This window comes from Ctenopharyngodon idella, chromosome 15, assembly GCF_019924925.1.
Source record: "Ctenopharyngodon idella isolate HZGC_01 chromosome 15, HZGC01, whole genome shotgun sequence".
Taxonomy (NCBI): Eukaryota; Metazoa; Chordata; class Actinopteri; order Cypriniformes; family Xenocyprididae; genus Ctenopharyngodon; species Ctenopharyngodon idella.
The window spans coordinates 31,450,130-31,463,279 of NC_067234.1; the positions used below are offsets into that span (position 1 = coordinate 31,450,130).

The window sequence follows — 13,150 nt, forward strand, 5'->3', positions numbered from 1 at the left end:
TGATGAACGAACCTACTATGGTAAAGGATAAACTCATTAATATTAATTAATATCCATAACACTCCGGGAAGCTTGGCCAGTCATGGCAGCATATATTTATTAATATTCATGAGGAAAGCCGTCACCATAGTGGAAAGCGTTATTTCGCAGGTCGCTAAAGTTAGTACACGTGTCATTCACTTCCGCTGTCTTGTGTTCGCTTCCCATGTGCAGACAGACATGGACGAGAAGGTTCATTTAGATTTAGAGGATTTCTCCACGGAGCCGTTTCTGGAGAGTTTCATTAAGGAGATACAGAAGGAAGAGGCCGTTTTCCTCATCGGGATATTTGTGGCTTTATTGCTCGTGATTCTCACTGTCGGTAAGAAGCAGCAGCAGCTTTATATGGCCTCAGTGAAGACTGAAAAGACAACTGAAACATTAGTAGTAGTATTACTAGTATTTATTCTTTTTGCACTAGCACATTAGATGTTTCACAAAATTATTGGATTTAAGATAATTCAAATAACAATAAACCAGGAGATATTTGTAGTCTTACAACAGATTGTTTGATCTGATCTCACCATCTTCAGTCAGTGTGGGATTACATGAGAATCAGAAGCTTTTGGGGCTAAACTTAAATTAGCATCAGAACCGTGGCAACTTTGCCAGCATGCTTGAAACAACCCATCTGCAAAAAGCTGTGTTTATGAAAACACCAAAACAGGCACTTTGTTAACATGATCCTGTGGAAGGTGATGTTACTATTAGTGCAGTGATGATGAAGCTGTCAGTGGGTGGGTCAGGGCTGATGATGCTTTTTTTTTTTTTAAAGGTGCAGTAAGCGATTACTGAGAAACGCTTTTGATATTTTAAAATCAGCAAAATAAACACGCCCCCCACCCAAAAAGATCACACCCCTGTCTTGATAGCTCCGCCCCCAATTTCACGGGCTGTGTTCCACTCCAAATTTTAAGTATAAACTTTGACTGTGAACATAAGGTAGCTACAAGTATTATGCGATTGAATCTCAATATATTAAAAACTATTATGCGATTAATTCTCAAAATATTTGATATCTTATACACAAAAAATTAAGCGCAATCTGCTGTGACGTCACAATCAAGTTGAATTGTGGGATATAGAGTGTACATCAGAGTAGACTCGCTCCCTCGGTCAAAATCGAGGGGACGAGGGTCTGTTTATATAAACTTCACGAAGTGGAACGCACTTCAAAATGGCAGCAGGGATTCCCCGAGGGGATGTGCTTAGAGAAGTTCATGAGTGTGTATCTAAATGTGGAGTGGAATGCAGCCACAAACATGCTATGCAACACATGGCACCTCCCCCCTAATGAGTGGACACGCCCCTTGCTGCTAATTGGCTCCAAGTTTTTGTTGCTCAGCGTTTCTCGGAAATCACTTACTGCACCTTTAAGTGCCAGTCACTTTACAAACAATGAACACCACAATAGTAATTTCCAACATATAGTATAAAAAAAAAATGTTGAACAAATATAGACTTCCATAGCTGATGAGGCTGTCAGTAAGCAGGTAAAGTGGATGATGTAGGCGTTGATCCTGATGTATTCATCTTTATGATGGTATAAAAACCAGCTAACAAGTTGTTTTGGTGGCTTGGTTTCAAAAGAGTTAGTTTTTAGACCTCTGGTACCTGATGACACTGTTCAGAGAACTTCTTCACATCCAAAATCCAGGCAGCTTCCATGTTATTACTTTCCTCTGACATTTCAGTTTTCTTTGGGAATTTTTGGGGCTCCAGTAAGGCGAGGAATGCCGTGCTGCTGCTGGGACTGTGTGACTCCGGGAAAACTCTCCTGTTCACTCGAGTGAGTAACACAGACTCTGTTTTCATCAAAGGATCATACATTCTTACTCTTCCACAACACAAACATCAGTGTTTCTTCAGTTGTTACTAGGGAAGTTTGTCAGAACTCAGATGTCCATCACGGAGAGCAGTGCCACATACAAGAGCAAGAGTGACCGAGTAAGTTATGATGTAATATATCACTTCATAGGCATCCGTTACCACTGTGTGCATTTGATGTCATTAAATGGGCACTAAAGCTGAAATAAGACTGAAAGTTCAATGGTTTAACAGTGTTTTTGATATTGCAGGGCAGCAGTTGGACTCTAATTGATGTTCCTGGTCATGAAAGTTTAAGAGTTCAGATTGTGGAGAAGTACAAGGCCGTGGCTCGGTGAGTGATGAAGATGAGTTTGATAAAGGGATAGTTCACCCAAAAATGAAAATTATCCCATGATTTACTCACCCTCAAGCCATCCTGGGTGTATATGACTATCTTCTTTCAGACAAACACAATCGGAGATATATTAAAATATATCCTGGCTCTTCCAAGCTTTATAATGGCAGTGAATGGGGGTTGAGATTTTGAAGCCCCAAAAAGCGCATCCATCCATCCATAAAAATAACCCATATGACAGTCCAGCTTTTATCTATATGGAAAACAATCAGCGTTTGGTCAGGTTTCTGTTTGTCTCTCCTGTAAGACTGTGGTCAAGAGACTGCGGGTGACTTCACAGCCTCCCTGTTCTCTGCACTTCTTGTAAGGGATAATCCATGTTCCATGTTGTGTTGCAGAGCCATAGTGTTTGTGGTGGACAGCAGCGTCTTCCAGAAGGACGTCAGAGATGTGGCCGAGTTTCTCTACTCCATCCTCACAGACAGCATCGTGGCTAAAAACGCCCCAGCACTCGTGGTCGCCTGCAACAAACAAGGTGATTGGTGAATTCAGCATTCGACAGTAAATCCCATCCAAGATGCTTTGATATGCAGTGTATCCCGGCCTATGAAATAAATACACCAAAGAGAAAACACAGAACATCACTAGCTCTGATTTTATAGAGACACAGGCTTGTTTCATATCTTCAGATAGTGATTCTGATCGCTGAACACCACTAATGATTAAAGAAAAAATATATTTTCTTTAATAAATATTTGCATAGTGATCCATTAAAATGCATTTCGGTTTTCAAAAATATATGAATAGAGTAGATTTCAGATGTCTGGAGTACATGTTTGTTTATCTTTTTCTATTTTTTTTTTTTTTTTTACAGATATCTATATGGCAAAATCAGCCAAATTAATTCAGCAGCAGTTGGAGAAGGAGTTGTGAGTATTCACTTACAGTCAGGTCCATAAATATTGGGACATCGACACAATTCTAATCTTTTTGGCTCTATACACCACCACAATGGATTTGAAATGAAACAAACAATATGTGCTTGAACTGCAGACTTTCAGCTTTAATTTGAGGGTATTTACATCCAAATCAGGTGAACAGTGTAGGAATTACAATAGTTTGTATATGTGCCTCCCACTTTTTAAGGGACCAAAAGTAATGGGACAATTGGCTGCTCAGCTGTTCCATGGCCAGGTGTGTGTTATTCCCTCATTATCCCATTTACAAGGAGCAGATAAAAGGTTCAGAGTTCATTTCAAGTGTGCTATTTGCATTTGGAAACTGTTGCTGTCAACTCTCAATATGAGATCCAAAGAGCTGTCACTATCAGTGAAGCAAGCCATCATTAGGCTGAAAAAACAAAACAAACCCATCAGAGAGATAGTAAAAATTTTAGGTGTGGCCAAATCAACTGTTTGGAACATCCTTAAAAAGAAAGAACGCACCGGCGAGCTCAGCAACACCAAAAGACCCGGAAGACCACGGAAAACAACTGTGGTGGATGACCGAAGAATTCTTTCCCTGGTGAAGAAAACACCCTTTACAACAGTTGGCCAGATCAAGAACACTCTCCAGGAGGTAGGTGTATGTGTGTCAAAGTCAACAATCAAGAGAAGACTTCACCAGAGTGAATACAGAGGGTTCACCACAAGATGTAAACCGTTGGTGAGCCTCAAAAACAGGAAGGCCAGATTAGAGTTTGCCAAACAACATCTAAAAAAGCCTTCACAGTTCTGGAACAACATCCTATGGACAGAAGAGACCAAAATCAACTTGTACCAGAGTGATGGGAAGAGAAGAGTATGGAGAAGGAAAGGAACTGCTCATGATCCAAAGCATACCACCTCATCAGTGAAGCATGGTGGTGGTAGTGTCATGGCGTGGGCATGTATGGCTGCCAATGGAACTGGTTCTCTTGTATTTATTGATGATGTGACTGCTGACAAAAGCAGCAGGATGAATTCTGAAGTGTTTCGGGCAATATTATCTGCTCATATTCAGCCAAATGCTTCAGAACTCACTGGACGGCGCTTCACAGTGCAGATGGACAATGACCCGAAGCATACTGCGAAAGCAACCAGAGAGTTTTTTAAGGGAAAGAAGTGGAATGTTAAATGGCCAAGTCAATCACCTGACCTGAATCCAATTGAGCATGCATTTCACTTGCTGAAGACAAAACTGAAGGGAAAATGCCCCAAGAACAAGCAGGAACTGAAGACAGTTGCAGTAGAGGCCTGGCAGAGCATCACCAGGGATGAAACCCAGCGTCTGGTGATGTCTATGCGTTCCAGACTTCAGGCTGTAATTGACTGCAAAGGATTTGCAACCAAGTATTAAAAAGTGAAAGTTTGATTTATGATTGTTAATCTGTCCCATTACTTTTGGTCCCTTAAAAAGTGGGAGGCACATATACAAACTGTTGTAATTCCTACACCGTTCACCTGATTTGGATGTAAATGCCCTCAAATTAAAGCTAAAAGTCTGCAGTTAAAGCACATCTTGTTCGTTTCATTTCAAATCCATTGTGGTGGTGTATATAGCCAAAAAGATTAGAATTGTGTCGATGTCCCAATATTTATGGACCTGACTGTATTTCTGGCTCTGTAATAATAGTGTTAAATGTTAGGGTGCTTAAAGGCATAGTTAACCCAAAAAAGAACATGATCCCATGATTTACTCACACTCAAGCCATCCTAGGTGTATATGACTTTCTTCTTTCAGGCAAACACAATAAGAGCTATATTAAAAACATTCTGGCTCTTTATAATGGCAGTGAACGGGGCTCAAGATTTCGCTGTGAAACTGTTGATGTCATATGTGTTGCTGTTTATGTCCTGATTGTCTGTTCTCCACAGGAACACTCTGAGATTGACGCGATCTGCGGCGCTCTCCTCTCAGGACGGGCCCGTCGGGGGCTCGGTGTATCTGGGTAAGAGAGGCAAAGACTTCGAGTTCTCCCAGCTGCCCGCTCGCGTGGAGTTCATCGAGTGCAGTGCCCGAGGAAGCAAAGCTGAAGATGGAGATGCTGACATCGACGCTCTGGAGAAGAGCCTGTCCAAACTCTGAAGATCTCAAACTCGCTTACTGCCATCATGAACTTGTGGTGTGGAGCAGACTTTTTGTCATATCTGTGTTTTGTCCAGCGGTGTGCATCATGTCCAAACAGATACAGCACATTGTGTTCGAGCAGAACCAATGTATAATGCATGATATATGCTTTTCCTTGTCCTAGTGTTTTCAGTTTTCACTCCAGGGCTCTTCTAGAACCGGGTCAGGTCGAGATTTTACTTTTTATTCAGCTGAGTTGTATTTTGATTTGCTAGAGGCAAGTGAGGCTGTGAATGATATTAAAGATGGCTTATGACTACTTGTTTTCATGCTGCTTCTCCAAAGGCTTCAATTTAATAAGTGGCTAAACAGTTCCCATATTCGTTCCCTACTGATGAGGCTCTAGTAAAGCCTTTGTTTTTTTACGTGTACGCTAATGTGCGTGTACACAGCCATGGAAAGTATACTTCTTTTGACTCGTACGCGTACACAGTAATCTTCGGAACACAAATTAAGATATTTTTGTTGAAATCCGATGGCTCAGTGAGGCCTCCATAGCCAGCAATGACATTTCCTCTCTCAAGATCCATTAATGTACTAAAAGCATATTTAAATCAGTTCATGTGAGTACAGTGGTTCAATGTTAATATTATAAAGTGACAAGAATATTTTTGGTGCGCCAAAAAAAAAAAACAAAATAACGACTTATTTAGTGATGGCCGATTTCAAAACACTGCTTCAGGAAGTTTCGTAGCATTATGAATCAGCGTATCGAATCATGATTCGGATCGCGTGTCAAACTGCTGAAATCATGTGACTTTGGCGCTCCGAACCGCTGATTCGACACGCTGATTCATTATTCTCCGAAGCTTCCTGAAGCAGTGTTTTGAAATCGGCCATCACTATGTAAGTCGTTATTTTGGGTTTTTTTGGCGCACCAAAAATATTCTTGTCACTTTATAATATTAATATTGAACCACTGTACTCACATGAACTGATTTAAATATGTTTTTAGTACCTTTATGGATCTTGAGAGAGGAAATGTCATTGCTCCCTATGTAGGCCTCACGGAGCCATCGGATTTCAACAAAAATATCTCAATTTGCGTTCCGAAGATGAACGAAGGTCTTGTGGGTGTGGAACGGCATGAGGGTGAGTAATAAATGACAAAATTTTCATTTTTGGGTGAACTAACCCTTTAAGGGATAGGTAATCTAATGTGCATTCTAAAAATCTAAATAATATGGATAATAATGTATTTAGAATACATAATATTGACTCATCACTTTACTTAAACAGGTTGAAATGTAATGTTTATCATTTTATAAAACTTTGTTTCGAGGATGCCATATAGACATTATTATTAAAAAAACAAAAAAAAACAAAAAAAAATATGTTGCTACCTAAACATGTAGTCTAATATAAGAATTCTGCTTTTTAAAGAAGAATTTAAAGAGTATTAATGAGTTGATCTCCTTCTCAACCTGTCAACAGAGATGCAAATCTCCCACGATTCTGAATAGATAACTAAACAAAGTACCGTAATTTACTAGAGGTTCTGACAAAATGTTAGTTGCTGCAGTCTAATAAAATATATTTAATTAATTCACAGATGAATTAAAATATTTAATTAATTGAATGATTCAAAGACTCAGTCATAAAGACCACTTGTTTCATTACTGGATGAATCAGTACTTTTGAACGAATCTCTTGAATTAATTATTTAATGACAAGTACATTTTTTATCAGTCATTTGTCGCCACCTAGTGGCGTAACAATGTAATGGATTCAATCTTTACTTGAAGCGAAGTATTTTTTCAAAAGGTGATTTACTGTATTTTGATCCCTACCATCAGTTTTTATATCCAAACTATACACTTTTATCCCAGTACTTCTTTGATCATTTGAATAATTGTAACAGAAATAATGATAGTCTACTGGTGAAAAGACTCTTTCATACCTAAAAATGACAACTGCTCTATGTGGTTTAGCGGCAGTGCTAACACAGATCTGAATGTTCGCACTTCAGCACATATGTACATATTCATCTAAACGTCACTGTCAGCAGTGTGGACGACGTCGGGATGTTCACTAACAGTGTATCGCTGCTCACTTATTTTGAACTTCTTTTTACCCTTAAGGGAAGAACAAAAAAGAACTTTGCCGCGAGTACATCAGGGCCTTTACAGTGAACACTGAACCAGACTATGTGAAGGTTGAGCAAGCAATCCCATTGGCTGCAAGATCAACTTGTGCCGTGCCATAATTATGTGATCAAAGAACTTATATTGACAAGAAGTGAAAGCCATAGAACGTTCCATTGCAACACCAGCGCCAAGCTACGCTTCCACCATTTTGGAGTGAAAGTGACTCGGCAGACCACTAGCTTCTTGCTGTCACTATGGCAAAATCATCAGTTGTACATTAAAGCTGAAATCCAACCTGAATGATGACAACAAAGAATAACGTACAATCACTAGACTAGTGATCATCAAATCCTTTTAATAGTTTATTTTACAGACTTCGTGTTTAAATCTTCTACTTTTTTTTTTTCACAAAACCTTTGCTCTCTAGAAACCATGTCAGTTTGGGTTGAAATTCTTATATATTAAATTTGTTATTTTGCTCAGTATTTATATATACATATATTATGTACACCGAACAGGCATAACATTACGACCACCTTCCTAATATTGTGTTCCCCCTTTTGTTGCCAAAACAGCCTTGACCTATTAAGGCACGGACTCCACTAGACTCCTGAAGGTGTGCTGTGGTATCTGGCACCAAGATATTAGCAGCAGATCCTTTAAGTCCTGTAAGTTGTGAGGTGGAGCCTCCATGGATCGGACTGGTTTGTTCAGCACATCCCACAGATGCTCGATTGGATTGAGATCTGGGGAATTTGGAGGCCAAGTCAACACCTCAAACTCGTTGTTGTGCTCCTCAAACCATCCCTGAACCATTTTTGCTTTGTGGCAGGGCACATTATCCTGCTGAAAAAGGCCACAGCCATCAGGGAATACCGTTTCCATGTCTGCAACAATGCTTAGGCAGGTGGTACGTGTCAAAGTAACATCCACATGGATGGCAGGACCCAAGGTTTCCCAGCAGAACATTGCCCAAAGCATCACACCGCTCTCTCACTCTCCGATGCGAGGTAAGCTTGGCGAGCTCTCAGTTTCTGGGGTCAGGGGTTGTTGGGATGTCGTAGAAATTGCTCCAACCCTGGCAAATCTCACCCTTGTGTCACCATGAAAACAGGTGATTGGGAGGAGGGATCGGCCAGGCTTTGTGGTTCCAAGAAGCTTGGGTTAGATGAGGCTGACACTGCTGCCTGTGTCTAGAATGGCTCGAACTCAATGACCGTTCACCCGGACTTCCTCTTCCGGCGCTCTGACGGGCATGTTTTGGTGCAAAATGCATCCTGCCATCCAGGCTTGGGCTTCCAGTGGAATTGGGTCAGTTGGCATGGGCTCATCCTCTCCAGGAGCTCGAGAAGTGCTTGACAGGCTCACTGACTTGTGGGTGCTTTTCATCCCTCGTTGCTCCCCAGTAACCCTCCGGGGAAATGAGGCAGCTCTCTCTCCCGATTCTCTTACCACCACGGCCTTGGAGAACTCCACTGCCTCCACCAGCTCTGCTAGAGTTTTTGGATTTTGTAGTCCGACAGTGCATCTGTGTGGGAGACACAGATGCTCGTAGAGCTCGTAATAGTCTGTCCACAGTGACCTTCTCTACAACCTCAGTCAGGGTGACATCATCTGGCAATGACCAAAGCTTAAGGAGTCGAGTCAGTTAGGCCGCTTGCATGCGGATGGGTATCTGCGCATCATACACCAAATCATGGACCTTCTGGGCAACAAAGACAGGGAAGAGTCCTACCTGATCTCTTTCTTCAGAAAATCATAGTCATCCAGGTGGGGTGGTGGGAGGAAGAAGTAAACTCATTGGGGTTCCCCAGTGAGAAGGGATGTTAACTTCTGGACCCACTCCGATTTTTCCCAGCCTCTCCTTGCAACAACTTCAAACGCGTGCAAAAAAGCTTCTGGGTCTTCCTGCTCAGTCATCCTTGGAAGTGTTGTGGGTTGCACGGGGGGCCTGACATCTGCCAAGAGGGTCCTGGTGTAGTCTGCACGAAGACGCACCAGTTCCTCTGCCACCTGGGTTTGTCCTGCTACAAGCCGTTCTGATAACTGTTGTTGGCGCACCGACACTTCAGCAAGATGATGGACTACATCCCCCACATTAGGGAGAGAGGCTGCCTCACCAGGATCCTCGTGTCCTGGCACCTAGTGAGAGTCCATACTGATCTTCCCTCATCTTCCTTGTTGGTGTTTACGTTTCTCACTGGGTGATTGTCTCATTGTCGTCACCTGGGATCGCCAGGTGTTAACCATAATTAGCATTTCCATGGATGACGAGTAGGGAGCAAGCGATATCTCGCCACAATATAAACAAAAACAAAAAAAAATCTAACCTTTAAACCTAAGAGAGAGATAGAAAGAGATGTAAGTCCATTTATCATATTTCAATCAGCATGTGTACAGTTTTCTATTGACTTAATAACAACGCCGCTGTATAACAAACTGCAGTATAACAAACTGTGACTGGCGCCATCTTGCGTCCACTTAGTGACTATATTGAAAATGACTGTGTTGAAAATGATTGTTTTGTACATTGTAATGGATTATAAAGTAACAAGCTGGATGTACATTATCCCTTACATCTTAGGACCTTTATTACAAACAAAACAGATGATAGAAAGATCATATTCATACAACTAGGTTAAAAAAATAGGATTTGAGTATGACAAATGTTTTTTTTTTTTTTTTTTTTTTTTTTTAAATGACTTGTGAACATCTCTGACTGTATTCTGACACCTTTCTATCAGAACCAGCATTAACTTCTTGAGCAATTTGAGCTACAGTAGCTTGTCTGTTGGATCGGATCACACGGGCCAGCCTTCGCTCCCCACGTGCATCAGTGAGACTTGGCCGCCCATGACCCTATCGCCAGTTCTCCACTGTTCCTTCCTTGGACCACTTTTGATAGATACTGACCACTGCAGACCGGGAACACAAGCGCTGCAGTTTTGGAGATGCTCTGACCCAGTCGTCTAGCCATCACGATTTGTTCAAGATTTGTTCCAAAGGCCAAAGAACACTTGGTAGGTGTTAATAACTTCAACATTGCTGCACTGTGTATAGCAACTGTTAAGATGCGATTTGTGTGTACTGCGGTGTTCTTTCATTTTCTGTAATATTTGCATTGGTTTCATTGGCAATAATGTGGCATTGGTATGCAAAGTTGGTACCCAACTTTGAAGAAGGGATATGGCTGTCAAACAACACATTCAAGATGATTTGTAACAGAGTGCAACTGTGTTATGTTTTACATTGCGTAAGGAAGTGAAAAAAGATCAGAGTGAAATGGATTTCTACAAATTAGATTTGAATAGGATTTCAAACCACATATGAATGTAGCTTGGAGCCAATTTGTAGAAATTGTCTTTTTTTTTTCTTTCTTTTTTTTACTTTTACCACTTGCTAAAAATGTTTGGATACCAATCCGATATGCAAAAAATCAGATTTGGACTGACAGTCTGAACAAGGCTAATGTGTAGCCATGGTGCTGGACCACTATGTCTTATAAGGCAGCGATAAGCAGATAAGAAAAAGGAAATGGATTTTTGAATATTTAGCTTTTTAACTTTTATTAAGACCTATACCTCCATCATCCTCCATTGATTGTGTATAAACGGGCTAAGAATTTAAAGGATCATGTAGTACATGCCCGTTTTCAGAGCTGCATTCCTAGTCCGTCTCAGAGATTAATCAGTCCATTACAAAATGGAAATTATCGTTGTGGTAATTGTGCTCAGTGCAACAATAAAACTAAAACGTCATTCTTTTGTCATCCAAGAAATGGGAAAAAATGTACTATTATTTCTGTGATCACTTGTGTCTCTACACATGTTGTTTATTTGATTCGGTGTCCTTGTGGTTTGGGTTATGTTGGAAAAACTTCACGTCAACTAAAACAAAGAATTAGTGAGCATAAGAGTTCTATCAGAAGGAAAGATGTTAATTATCCAGTTGTCTTCGAATCACGATGTTTCCTTACGTTTCTGCAGGATTGAGAAAGTTAGAGTGCCACCTAGAGGTGGCGATATTGAATTGCTCTTACAGAGATGCGAGTTGTTTTGGATCTTCACCCTTCAGACTTTATCACCTATGAGTATGAATGATGATTTTTTTTTTTTTTTTTTCATTTACAATATATGATTGTGGATTTAACTATGTGATGTGGTGTTAACGAGGTATTCAGTCATTCAGCTTGATTAGAAATTGATGATTCTTCGCTGTGATTGGTCATGTTATCATTTTAAATACAATGGAGTTTGAATAGTATGTTGATGCCTGATGAAGATCATGCGATCGAAACGTTGCTAATAAGAAATTTTTATACGGTTTTGCAAGTAGATAGTGTGCGGGATTCTTTTTTTTCTCTGAATATTTAGCTTGAAACAGATTTTTAAAAATATTCACATTATTATTTTTGCTGTTCAAATGTGATCAGATTCAAAACAGATATACAAAGAAATGAAATTTGGATTGAACAAGGCTTAAAGAGGCTTAAAATCCTGCTCCCCCCTATCAGGAAACATATTTGACTGATGATAAAAAAAAGTGCATTAGTGTGATGAGTGAGGAGGCTCAGGCATTTTATGAGATCAAGATATTTAAAAAAAAAATAGTATTCTCCTTTATTTGTATTCTCTCTCTCTTTTTAATTTTTTTTATTTAGCTCTAGTTTTAAGTTCACATCCACTTCTCTTGTTTACACTTCTCTTTTTACTTTGTGTTTCTTCTGGTGATCAAAGGGCTCAAGAAACAAAAATAGAAATGACTATGAAAAACTATAATTTAGGTGGTAAACTAGTGAAAATAACTACACTCAACTACAAAATAAATGTTCCAAAAAGGGGGTTTTGAAGTGAAAGCCATAGAAGAATCATTCTGGGTTCCCCAAAGAACTTTGCATTAAACAGTTCTTAAAAGAGACATTTTTCTAAGTGGGCAGAACCTTTGACCTATGACCTTTTTCCTCTATAAAGAAACATGCAATGGAAAGGTTGTATGGATGTAAAAGGTTCTTAATGGAACCACATATGCCAATAAAGAACCTTCAATTTTAAGATAGTAAAGTGATGTTTCCATTGTTATTCAGTGCTAAACTAAACACTGGAAACACAGTAATTTTTAACAATTAAATTTAATTTGAGTTGTGTTTCTAATGATCCAGGAATATGAAAGGACAACTGATTCTTAATTTATTTTCCAAGGTATAGTGACTGTTTTTCTCTCTTTTTTTAGCATGTTTTTTAAGGTGTGCAACTGTATCTTTAATAAACTTTTCTTTTCCAGTTCCCATTAATTTCACCAAATTGTAATATTCATATACAGCATCATATCTACTTCCAGTCTAAAGGAATGATGTATATGAATGGTAAACGCTGATTGCCCAACACAGTTGTCAACAAAAAGCTCCTTTCACCAATGAGAAACCTGAGGGCACAACCCCTACCTTTCGGCACGCCCATTACTCCTTGCTGCAGCTACCAACACTAGCAAAAAACCCGGTCGTCACATAACTGGGCAGCACACTTAATTCACTTACATCAAATCATCACAAGCTCTAAATGAATTTTGAGACTGTGCTTGCATTCGGCAGTCCATCAACATATAATTACTAGGGCTGCACGATTTATCGCGATTATACCGCACGTGATTTGGCAAAGGCTGCGATTATTTTATGTGCAGCTTGTCAGAGCTGTACGGCTCTGTGATCAGTAGTAAATGCTTCTCTATGGGAGGGCGCTATCATACAGAAACTCCA

The 13,150-nt window shown here is 40.0% G+C and overlaps 1 protein-coding gene across 1 annotated transcript; it reads left to right on the forward strand.

The window, feature by feature from the left end:
* The first annotated feature begins 143 nt into the window (after positions 1–143).
* srprb (SRP receptor subunit beta) lies at positions 144–5,570 on the forward strand. The gene is made up of 7 exons (XM_051861601.1): positions 144–361; positions 1,734–1,828; positions 1,909–1,986; positions 2,118–2,200; positions 2,602–2,738; positions 3,078–3,132; positions 5,059–5,570. Exons 1-7 carry the CDS (start codon positions 220–222, stop codon positions 5,267–5,269), a joined length of 801 nt encoding a protein of 266 aa, XP_051717561.1. The 5' UTR covers positions 144–219; the 3' UTR covers positions 5,270–5,570.
* Positions 5,571–13,150: the final 7,580 nt, after the last annotated feature.

Bases quoted from the DNA above. Each gene is read 5' to 3' on its own strand.
- srprb (XM_051861601.1), top strand. From the start codon at position 220: ATGGACGAGAAGGTTCATTTAGATTTAGAGGATTTCTCCACGGAGCCG. The intron at 1,987-2,117 runs GTAAGTTATGAT...TTGATATTGCAG, and splicing joins ACAAGAGCAAGAGTGACCGA to GGCAGCAGTTGGACTCTAAT. The intron at 2,739-3,077 runs GTGATTGGTGAA...TTTTTTTTACAG, and splicing joins GGTCGCCTGCAACAAACAAG to ATATCTATATGGCAAAATCA.